General features: G+C 39.5%; 1 protein-coding gene across 2 annotated transcripts in view; it reads left to right on the forward strand.

The window, feature by feature from the left end:
* Positions 1-12,471, forward strand: part of PLA2G12A (phospholipase A2 group XIIA) — a 15,900-nt gene continuing 3,429 nt past the window's right edge. The window contains exons 1-3 of one of the 2 annotated variants that reach the window (XM_012436519.2): positions 1-224; positions 10,659-10,735; positions 11,855-12,020. In XM_012436519.2, the coding sequence (XP_012291942.1) occupies positions 17-224; positions 10,659-10,735; positions 11,855-12,020 (451 nt within the window). In that variant the 5' untranslated portion in view covers positions 1-16. The remainder of the gene's footprint in view (positions 225-10,658; positions 10,736-11,854; positions 12,021-12,471) is intronic. The other variant, XM_012436518.2, reaches the window with a different exon arrangement.

Here is a 12,471-nt window from a genome sequence, read left to right on the forward strand (position 1 = left end):
GCCCCGCGCTGCGCGGATGGCCCTGCTCCCGCGCCCCGCGCTCATCCTCCTGCTCCTCCTCACGGCCGCTCTTGTCAGGTGCCAGGAGCAGGCCCAGACCACCGACTGGAGGGCCACCCTGAAGACCATCCGGAACGGCGTTCACAAGATAGACACGTACCTGAACGCCGCCTTGGACCTCCTGGGAGGCGAGGACGGTCTCTGCCAGTATAAATGCAGTGACGGTGAGGGGTCACCCGGGCCCAGCGAGGGCTTGTGCTTTCGGGGGATTGGGGTGACGGAGGTCATGGAGGTGTGAGTGGCAGATGCAAGGCGGACCTTGACGGTGTCCTTTGGCTGTGGAAAAACTTAACCACTGCTAGAATCTTGCCGTTCTGGTGATTGAGCAAGCAGGGTACAAGTTCGCACCGCTATTGTTAGAACGTGAGAGGTCACCTGAGTGTACTGTCCGTTCCGTTTTCATTGTTTCTGAATTAACCTTTTTTCTCCCAATTGCACCAAGTTGCCCAAGAACTTACCGACGTAGGAATCATGGGAATGGAGTGGAACAGACTGATTTTAGCTCTATTTTTGCTTCTGTAAATTGGATGAATATGCGAAACTGAGAATTTAAGAACCATGCCGTATTAACTTTCTCGATAATTGATATTAGTTTTTTCTGCAAAGCCACAGAAAATAACTTGCGACCTTTGTACAGACTTTTGGTGTACTGAGTGTTGAGAAAGAGTTCCGTAACTCTTCTTTCCTTAGATATCAGTGACCCCCTCCATTGTTAGTTAACCTTAATAGTTATTTTCATTTACTCTTTTTTTTTTTTAACTTTCTCTTTGAATCTGAGAACTTGTTTGGTGGCAATATGAGTACTAATCAACTCAGTACTTTAGGAAGAGATGGTTCTTTAGTAGCACATTTTTGAGTGCTTAAATATTTTAATAGGTCAGAAAAATATTGGACTTTTATTTGGAAATTGAAAATGTTAGGAGAGCACTTGGGAGATCATGTTTCCAATAAGATTAGCCAAGGTTAGAGTCTCATTAACGCTGGCAGCTGAAAATAATAGGGGATCCAGTGACTTCATTGTTGGAACCTGATTGTATGTAAGAGGAACTGATCTCATGTAAAGCTGTGATGCCACCTGCTCCCTGCAATTTTCAAGATAATTTCTTGTTTTATGTTAATAGAAGTAAAGAATGAACTGTATCTTGTATGCTTTAAAGCGCTGAACAGGTGCTGAGACATGTTTCATTGCTTCTTAAATTTGTGGCTAAACGTTACCACCAGTATGCTTTATAAAGGTATTTTTGTTCTTGTAGAACTTGTTAGGAGGACTAAGTGAATAATTTAAGGATCACATGATTGCCTTTCCTGAAGCAAATGTTATAGTTTTACTTAGTCACTTCCATTCATTATACAATTGTTTAAGTCCCAACTGTGTGTCAGATGTTCTAATTTGAGATTCAGTAGTTAATAAAACAGATGAAAATCTCTGTGGAGCTTGAGTTCTGGTGAGGGAGAGATGAGTAATTAACTAGTAAATAAGTAAAATCAGGGAAGTTTGGAGTCTGAGCAGGGAAGATGAGGGACCATGTTGGAGGCAACTTACTCATCTAAATGGGTTGTTCAGCCAAGGCCTCACTGATGAGAGAATCTCCAAGTGGTAAGGGGGACACTGTGGTAATTTGGAGAAAAAGCATTCCAGGCAGAAGGAATAGCAAATGCAATGGACCTGAGGAGAAAGGCCAGTCAAGGATGACTATGAAGGTTTTGGCCTGAGCCAAAGAAAGCATACAGTTGTCATTTACAGAAGTAGGGAAGGCTTGGAAGGAGTTGTCTTCATAAATTTAGTCTAGGGTTCTAGAGTTTATTTACTTTTAAAACATCCCTGAAGTCGAATGAATACCAGTCTTGTTAAAATACTGTTTTAATCTCTTTTATTTATTTATTTATTTATTTATTTATTTATTTATTTATTTTAAGATGGGGTTTCATCATATTGGCCAGGCTGGTCTTGAACTCCTGACTTCAGGTGATCCACCCACCTCAGCCTCCCAAAGTGCTAGGATTACAGGCATGAGCCACCGCGCCCGGCTTCTTTCATTTATTTTTTTGTTAATATTTTTGAGGCAGGGTCTCCCTCTGTGCCCAGGCTAGAGTACAGCAATGTGATCATAACTCACTGCAGCCTCCAACTCCTGGGCTCAAGCAATTATCCTGCCTCAGCCTCCCAAGTAGCTAGGACTATAGGCATGCCCCCCACTACACCTGGCTTAATCTTTCTTTTTAGTCTTTTTCATCTTCTGTAGGCTTCTCAAAATGTACTATTTGGAGTTTAGAGGAAGATCTCTGGCACAAAAAACACAAAGGAATTTGAGAATTTAAGAAACGTTATATGCCTCAGTGAAAATTTTTTTGTTCAGTGGACATGTGGTTTCAAGTCCAAGTCACCATACTGAGAGGTAAATCAATCTCAGTGAAAAAAAAATTTAGGCCAGAATTTGTTCTCCAAAAATAAAAGATAAATAAAAAATAAATACAATTTAAAAATTGCTATTACTTGAACAGTCTCCCTGGAACAATGATTCAGCCTTTCCTGTATCTTGGAATTCAGGTGTCCAAATCAGAACCAAACAGAACAATCCCAAATCTGGAGAAACATGGTGATTAAGGGGTGTTTTTAGTTGTAAGAAACAGATCAAGGGAGCTTTAAAAAAAAGAGAGACTGAGTTAATGATAGGGAGAGGTTGGTCAAATAAAGGGCACATGTCCTTGCTTTACCTAAGGGATGGGCATTATGGAGACTTGCTCCCTTACTTTTGGCCACCCCCTCTTGAGTAGGAAAAAGGCCTTCTTTTTAGAGAGTTAAGTATTAAGGGGAATAAATTTGATGATCGTTATTTTCTTAAACATTTTTCTCCCTGACAGCAAGGAAGATTTAAGGAAGAAAACTTTTCAATTTCCTTTGAAAAATAGAACACAAAACTGGCTTGTAAATGTTTTTAGAATTATGAATAAGTCGTTAATTCATTCAGTGATGTATGTTTTCACAGGATCCCTCTGGCTGTTGTGCTGAGAACAAAAGGGGTCAAGGGGGTCGGGGAGTTAGAATGAAAGCAGGGTGACACATGCAGGAGTCCAGACAAAAGACAGGGTGATTTTGTTCAGGTTGGTAGCAATAAAGGTAATGAGAAGTAGTTGGATTTTGGGTATATTTTGAAGGAAGGACCTCAAAGATTTGCTGTTGGCTTGTAAGTTGGGTGTGAGTTAAGTCAAAAATAATACCACAGTTTTTGGCCTGAACAACTGGAAGGATTGCCATTAACTGAAATGGGGAAGACTATGGAAAAAAACAGTTTTCAGGCATTAGGAAAAATAACATATTTGTATGCTTTCGAGAATGGTTCAGTGGAGAGTAGAAATACTGATGAGGGAGGGAATTGTTGGAGTCATAGCCTTGGGTAAGTGAGAGGGGGTGGTTTCTAGTATATACATGGAGAGTTTGGCCAAGAACATATAGCATAGCCCTGTTAATAGGAGCATGGGTAGAGGATATGATAACTGATGCCTGATGCATTTAAGTGGGTGGATGTTCAGGTTCTCCTGATTGCCTGCTTTTCTAGAAATTGGGAATGGGGATGTTGGAGATTTGAGGAAAACAGGAAAGTGAACAGACTACAAAAATAAAGTCACATAAGGACCCTATAGAGATTAATGATCATGAATACTTAAAAGTCTCAAGTGTTTGGGAGTACAGGTTGGAATCTTACAAAACTCGGTGGTGAGACCTTTGTGTGACCCAGCAGATGACTTTTTGTGCTTGTCATCTTCATATTCTTTCCGGTGAAAACAGTTGGTCTGCTTGGAAGTACTTGCATCGAATTTAGAAAAAATACATGGAAAAGAATCAAGCTTGTCTCAGTCTACGAAAATCTTTAGATTTCAGCAGTCGATATAAATGATAAAACAATCGAGAAGAAGCTATTTGTTAAGTCAAAACTTGAAATTGATGAATAGGCTTTCCATGCAGTTATACACAGTGGATTTGGTTTGTATCCGCTTGCAAATTTTAGAGGACAGTGGCCCCAACACATCATGGTGTTTTGGTGTGACTCTGATTTTGTTTCTTCCATTATTGAGTTTTTGCTTTATTTGTAAAATCTGGAACCAGTAGAAATGCTAATTTTTAAAATGCTTAGCCATTTATAACACTATAACAAAATTTAAAATATTAATACATTTGTAACATTGGTATCTGAATCAACTTAATCTCTAATAAAGAACTGTCTGTAGGCTGGGCATGGTGGCTCATGCTTGTAATCCCAGCACTTTGGGAGGCTGAGGCAGGTGGATCACCTGAGGTCAAGAGTTTGAGACCAGCCTAGCCAACATGTTGAAACCCCGCCTCTACTAAAAATGCAAAAAATTAGCTGGTGTGGTGGCAGGTGCCTGTAATTCCAGCTACTTGGGAGGCTGAGGCAGAAGAATTCCCTGAACCTGGGAGGCGGAGGGTGCAGTGAGCCGAGATTGCGTCACTACACTCCAGCCTAGGCAATAAGAGTGAAACTCTGTCTCAAAAAAAAAAAAAAGAGAACTGTCTATATAACTTCCCTGGTTCAGAAATAACTATTTTAATTTAAAGGTGAATTTAGAACTTCAGAATACTTCAGAATTTCTCAGGAAACTAGTTACTTCCAAGTTTTCAGTCTTTGCTGTGAATAAAGAATTATTTTAATTTCATCGAAGAATGCTTTCCCATTTCTTTAATCTGATAATTTCTTGGGTACTCACTGTGCGCTAAATATCTTCTAGGTGAGCAAGACTAAGTTCCTTTCTTCATAGAAACTAATGTTAATATTAATTTGGTCAGTAAATGCTAGAAAGAGAGGGGGTGCTATTTTTGATGGGGTAGGAAGGGAAGGCCTCTCTGAGAAAATGACATTAGGAGTTTGCTTCGAAAGAAACTAAAAAACCAAACACATATGCCCCTTTGCCATTTACACTGGGGAGCCACTTTTTACCAGCATTTATTTCATGGTGTTATCCAATTTTTCATGTGCGGTAGGTGTTGGCTCTTTATTACTTGATTTTTATCAACTTTTCTCCTTAGGACAATTACAACCACTAGCCCTGTTTGACACAGCAGCCTCCTACTTCCTTGTACCTCCATTCTCATTTTTGCCAATTGACCTCCATACTATCTCGGTTCCTCTTTATTCTCCTACAGTGGACATGTTTTTAGTTTTTCTCACTTCATTTGAGTCTCGCTCTGTTGCCCAGGCCGGAGTGCAGTGGCGTGGTCTCAGCTCACTGCAACCTCCCTCTCCCGGGTTCAAGCGATTCTCCTGCCTCAGCCTCCTGAGTAGCTGGAATTACAACAGGTGCCTGCCACCACATCCAGCTAATTTTTTGTATTTTTAGTAGAGACGGGGTTTGACCATGTTGGCCAGGCTGGTCTTGGACTCCTGACCTTGTGATCTGCCCGCCTTGGCCTCCCAAACCACTGGGATTACAAGCATGAGCCACTGTGCCTGGCCTAGACACCTTCTTTCGGTGATATACTTCTAAATTTAAAACAGTCCAGTTATTAACCTGAACAGTATATATTGTAAATACACTATTCCTGTTTCCAGACTTCTTGAACATTCTCTGGTGTATTGTACTTTTTTCAGATTAACAACTTGACCCATTATTTAATGTGTATTTCTAAATAAGTTTCTAAACATTTTAAACAGTTGATTGTTAAAACCTTGACGAAAGAGAGGTTCATGATGAAACTTGAAGAACTAGAATGGGCTCCCCAAGAATTAAATGCTGATCTAGCCTCTCTCCTTTTCTGTGAAGAGGTTTCTAGTGTGTTAGGGCAAAGAAAACCATAGATAAATGTATGGTTTCTTATGATATTCCTGTGAGAAAAACTGGATATGATTTGATGACTTCCTGGCTGCTTAAAGAGAGGACTTGTCTGTAGTGGACCTCTGTCCTGATTAGTATCTACGTCTTAAGTTTGAATGTCTGGGAGCAACAGGTAACACTGGGTGAATAGCTCTAGATTTTAAAACTGCTAACAGTTGAGAATGGTGAACTGAAACTAAACTGAGTCTTATTATATACAATCTTAAATTTAGGCTCAAACTTAAATTGCAGAAGTGCTAAGCCTCTAGCAGTAGATATTAAAAAGTCCATTTTAGAACTGGTGATTTTTTTTTTTACTACTGTCTGATGTATGTTTGCAGTGAGGCATAGCTGAAACATATACTATGTTAGGTTGTGTTAATACAAGTACTTTATCCAGCTCAAAAGGTTAAGCCCATCTTACCCTACAATATTTAGTTTTAGGTGCCATATTTTAAAGAGATGTGACAAACTAGAAGTGATCAGTCTTCGGAGGTTGATGAATGCTCACCAAACTCAAAAGAGACTGAAGGGTAAACAGCAGGATTTCTCAATGGGTAATCTCCATTTATAATGAATATTCTAACCACCATGGAAATTAGCCTTCCAAGTCTTCTCTTCATTAATTCATCATATACTTATTACAAAAATTCATCACATACTTATTCCAGGCCCTGTTCTAGGCATTGGGAATTCAAAACACAAAAATGTCTGCTCTCAAGGAGTTTACATTTTAGTATGGGGAGACATAATAAGTAGATTAGTGATATAGTATGTTAGAAGGTCATATGTGCTACAAATAGTATGGTCAGGGAAGACTTGCTGAGAAGATGAATGTCTTGGTCTGTTCAGGCTGCTATAACGAAATGCCTTAAACTAGGTGGCTTATAAACAATGGAAATTTATTCCTCAGTTTTGGAGGCTGTGAAGTCCAAGATGGAGCATTTGGCATATTCAGTATCTGGTATGGGTCCACTTCCTTGTACATAGATGACACCTTCTAACTGTGTCCTCACATGGTGGTAGATGGGAAAGGCCAGCTCTCTAGGGCCATTTTTATAGGGCACAAATTCCATTCATGAGGGATATGTCCACATGACCTAATCACCTCTAACAGTCCCACCTCCTGATACCATCACATTGGTGATTCGATTTCAACATGAATTTTGGAGTGACACAAACATTCAAACCATAGCATTAAAAGAGAAACTATGTATTATCAGGAGAAAGAGCATCCGTATACAGTAAGAGCAGGTTTGAAGGCCCTGGGGCAGGAGCAGACCTGCAGTGTCTGGAACAGCAAAGAGGAATGGATTGAGGAAGAAAGGAAGAGAGAGAATAGGAAGAGGATGATGAGGTCAGAGAAATCATGGGAGGACCAGGTTATACAGGGTTTTATAGGCTGTATAGACTTTGGGTTTTGTTCTGAATAAGATGAGAAGCCATTGAAGAGGTTATGAGCAGAAGAAAGACTTGATCTAACGTATTTTAATAAGATCACTCATGCTCAGTGTTGAGATTGGATTATGGGGATTAGTGTGGGGCAGGGGAACCAAAGTAGGGCAACTAGTTAGGAGTTTATAGCAATAATCCATTGTGGCTTGGAGCAGGAGGAAGTAGTGGAAGTGGTAAGAAGTGATTAGATTCTGAATATTTTGAAGGTTGTGTCAATAGGATACACTGTTGGATTGAATGTGGGGTATAAGAATGTAAGAACATAAACAAAAATGGCTGACATTTTGCTCTGAGCATCTGGAAGGACAGAGTCACCATTAACTGAAAACAGGGAACTGTGAATGGAGCAAGTTTGAGATAGATGTTAGGAGGGACAGCTCGAGATGCCCACTGAACATCCAAGTGTTTATGGTTAGTGTGTCCTTCCTCTGTAGGTAGGAAGCCAAGTCATAAACTGTTTTCTTAGGAATGAAAGACTGGGCCAGGCGCGGTGGCTCACACCTATAGTCCCAGCACTTTGGGAGGCCAGGGCGGGTGGATCATGAGGTCAGGAGTTCGAGACCAGCTCAGCCAACATGGTGAAACCCCCACCTCTACTAAAAATGCAAAAATTGGCCGGGAGTGGTGGCACACACCTGTAATTCCAGCTACTTGGGAGGCTGAGACAGGAGAATAGCTTGAACCCAGGAGGCGGAGGTTGCGGTGAACTAGAATCAGGCCACTGCACTCTAGTCTGGGAGACAAAGCAAGACTCCATCTCAAAAAAAAAAAAAAAAAAGAAGGAACGAAGGACTAAAGGAGGTAAGAATTGAAGGATTGTGGTGACTAGTCTGTGATAGTCTGAGCCATCTACCATCTTGCAAGGGTCCAGAAACAATCTTTCCTCTTGGACAGGCCTGGAGAAACAAGACCAAGTGCTGTCATTGGCCTTCCTCTTTCTAGACTCATCTTAACCATTCCTTTTTGTATACATTGTTCCTTTAGCATTGGTAGAGCAGGCTATACCTTTTTAATGGTTTTTTTTTTTTGAGACACAGTTCCGCTTTTGTTGCCCAGGCTGTAGTACAATGGCATGATCTGGGCTCACCGCAGCCTCCACCTTCCGGGTTCAAGTGATTCTCCTGCCTAAGCTTCCTGAGTAGCTGGGATTACAGGCATGCGCCATCACACCCGGCTAATTTTGTATTTTTAGTAGAGACGGGGTTTCTCCATGTCGGTCAGGCTGGTCTTGAACTCCCAACCTCAGGTGATCTGCCCAACTCAGCCTCCCAAAGTGCTGGGACTACAGGCATGAGCCACCACGCTGGCCTGAAACCATTTTCAATCATTACTTTGAGGGGTTACTTATTTTGATGGTCAATTACTGAAAGCATTGCTTTTTTACCCTCAATTTAGTTTTGGAGGGTAACTTTGTCTTTAAGTCTCCTACCAATAAATGTTAGTTAAATGAAAGTTGGTGGAATACTTTGTGTTAATCCTATGTATCCAACTGTGGGGTTGTATTTGGAAACTGCCATGTCTTACGGTAAAATACCTGGGAATATCTCATTTTAGAAAGAAAGATAAATTGCAGCCCCAAATATTTGAAAGGATTATTGTGTAAAATAGGGAGTTGGCTTATTTTTCTGTTTCCCCAAGGGGCAGAAGATTGTTTATGGGTAGAACTTACAAGAAGGCAGAATGTCTTAGTTGATGTCATTTAACAGTGGAATAGGTTATTTCTTGATATAGGAGGATTGTGAGAAACATTCAAAAAGACAGTAGGTGGCTGGTAGGTTGAACTGATTTTCACACAAGCATACTTCATTTTAATGTGCTTTGCTTTAATGCACTTCATAGATAATTGTGGTTGTTTTTTAAACAAATTGAAGGTTTGCGGTGACCCTGCATTAAGCAAGTCTATCGGTGCCATATTTCCCACAGCATGTACTCACTTAGTATCTCTGCGTCAGCATTTTTTAGCAATAAAGTATTTTTAGATTAAAGTCTGTACATTGATTTTTTAGACAATGCTATTGAGCACTTAATAGACTACAATATAGTGTAAACAAAACTTTCTTTTTTTTTTTTTTTTTTTTTTTTGAGTCAGAGCCTCACTCTGTCGCCCAGTCTGGAGTGCAGTGGCATGATCTTAACTCACTGCAACCTCCACCTCCCGGGTTCAAGCAGTTCTCCTGCCTCAGACTCCTGAGTAGCTGGGATTACAGGGGCCTGCCACCACGCCCAGCTAATTTTTGTATTTTTAGTAGAGACAGGTTTCACCATATTGGCCAGGCTGGTCTCGAACTCCTGACCTCGTGATCCGCTCACCTCAGCTTCCCAAAGTACTGGGATTACAGGCGTGAGCCACCACACCCAGCCAACAAAACTTTTATATGCACTGGAAAACCAAAAAATTTGTGTGACTCACTTTATTGTTATATTGGCTTTATTGTGACGGTCTGGAACTGAACCTGCAATATCTCTGAGGTAAGCCTGTATTAAATAAGGTGAGATGTTTCTGAAGTACACTTCAAAATTTAAGATTGCTGATTATGTCATCTTTTTCCTTGTTACTAAATCCTTGATGCTACTGGGGAACATTAGCCTTCCAAGTCTTCTGTTCATTAGAAGTACTTCATTAGAACTACGATATTCCAGAAGTTCCATAGTTCACCAGGTATCCCTCCTAACCTTTTCCTTAGATAGAAAAGGAGTATATTTGTGGAATGGTTGACTGGGTGGGAGGGCATCAGGCCGAATGTGTGGTCCTGTAATGTCTTGTAGTACTAAGGTTATTAAATGATCGTCAGATGACCTTGTCTTCCTTTGTCTTAGGCTTTGGCCAGGTAAACTGGTTAGTTAATAGTTATTGAGGTTTGTATGCAATGAAGCATTTGTGGGAGGTTGGGAAGATACTGTCTTAGCTCTAAAAATACAAAGTGTTGGAATGTACAAGAAAACAGGGTGGATTTATCTTTCATACATATGGACCCCATCTGGCAAGTGACCTCTGAAATCTCCAGAAGTCCAGCATAAGCTTTTGTATGTTTTGTATGGCATAAGTTTACAAATAATTACATTTTGTGATCTGCTATATATGTGTATATGTATATATGTGTACATTGTATATATTCCTCACCACAGGAGAAATAAAAATAGTCAAATTAGCATTCTTAATGCTCATCAGAATAAAGACATATATACTTACGTTAGCATCCAAATAAATAGTAAATATTTCTAAGGCTAGTCTAGTATATTGTGGATGTTTTTGAGTATGTATTTTATTTTTATCATGTTTGAAAATTAATTATGATATCATTTATATTTTATAGGATCTAAGCCTTTCCCACGTTATGGTTATAAACCCTCCCCACCGAATGGATGTGGCTCTCCACTGTTTGGTGTTCATGTAAATATTGTCTTTTATATGATAAATTTTATGACTGGTAAATCATGTAATACTTTTGGGAGATATAAGACTACCACCATGTTCTCAGATACACAAATAATTTAGCTGGGTGTAATAGTGATCAGGTTTATTAGATTCTTTCTGGCACAACTTCTAACAAAAGTAAATGAAGTAAGTTGTTTTATTTTTGAATCTTATAGATGTTAATACTATTTTAATGATATGTCCTAATATCACATACATAGTTGAAAAGTTTAGAGTACAGAAGTAATACTACTTAGAGAGAAAAAGTATAGATAAAGCATATGTTCTACATTAAAACAAGGCTAAGCGGGATAGCTGTGTGGTTGTTGTAGGAAAGACTGGATCTAAGCCAAGAATTATGGGGGAAAAATGTTTATGAGAATGATTCCTAGACACAAGGATTTTATGTAAAAAGTTATTTAAAATAATTGAAATTATAGATTCAGAATAATAGTATCTTTGGGGAATGGAGAAGTATTTAAAGATTAAAAAAACAATTTGAGTTATAGGAAAGTTTTCTGTGATATTTCACATAAAGTAAATTTTATTTGAAACAAGAGGCCACAAAACACTTTGAATATCCAAAAATCATATTTGCCTAGCTCTTGGGGACTCTTTTTTTTTTTTCCTTTTTTCTTTTTTTTAATTTTATTTTTATTGCGTTTTAGGTTTTGGGGTACATGTGAAGAACATGCAAGATTGTTGCATAGGTGCATACGTGGCAGTGTGATTTGCTGCCTTCCTCCCCTTCTTGGGGACTCTTTAATAGACTTAACCTTATCTGTCTTTTTTTAAAACTACATTTTGTGTTTTGGACAAATGGAAGTTGTGTTAGTTACTGACAGGTAACTGAGTGTTCTAATGCTGCAGAATAGGGAGCAGTGAGGCATGGCTGAGAGAGTAACCTGGGTGGATATGGGTAAGTGTAATGGGGAGATTTATAACACAGAAAATATTTGTAGGCAGAAACGGAGTTTGGAACTATCTATAAGGCAGTCATTGTCATTTGTATCCATTTAGTCTATTTGAATGCGGTACTTCAGCAGAGGAGTTTAGCATTTCGTTGGCAGTAATCCATCCAACTGCTTCTTTCAGCTTAACATTGGTATCCCTTCCCTGACAAAATGCTGCAACCAACATGATAGGTGCTATGAGACCTGTGGCAAAAGCAAGAATGACTGCGATGAGGAGTTCCAGTATTGCCTCTCCAAGATCTGCCGAGATGTACAGAAAACACTAGGACTAACTCAGCATGTTCAGGGTAAGGATCTGACCACTTGGGGATGAGTATACTTTTTAAAGTTTTATCAAATGCTTTATGTTTTAGTGTAGGATTTATCAATAGAAAAATTTCACATATATTATCTATTGTGACACAGACTTCAATTTTCTGGGGTGAGGAGCTGATGATTTTGTAACTTAAAATGATTTATAGTCACATAAGCAAAAAGCATTAGGAAACCTTGGGAGAGTGGGGGTGTCTAAGGCCGAGAGAGAGAAGAATTCATCTACCTGGTGCCCTGAAATACATGTCCAGTCATCATGTAAGAACCTAAAGTAGCTAAAGTTTGAAGCTCTGATTCCAGTTGTCTTGGTCCATCCGGACTGCTACCATAGACTGGGCGGCTTATAGACAACAGAAAGTTATTTTGTACAGTTCTGGAGGCTGGGAAGTCCACGATCAAGGCACTAGCAGATTTGGTATAGGATGA

The sequence above is a fragment of the Aotus nancymaae genome, unplaced genomic scaffold (assembly GCF_030222135.1).
Source record: "Aotus nancymaae isolate 86718 unplaced genomic scaffold, 86718_ANA_hifiasm-v0.15.2.pri h1tg000033l, whole genome shotgun sequence".
Taxonomy (NCBI): Eukaryota; Metazoa; Chordata; class Mammalia; order Primates; family Aotidae; genus Aotus; species Aotus nancymaae.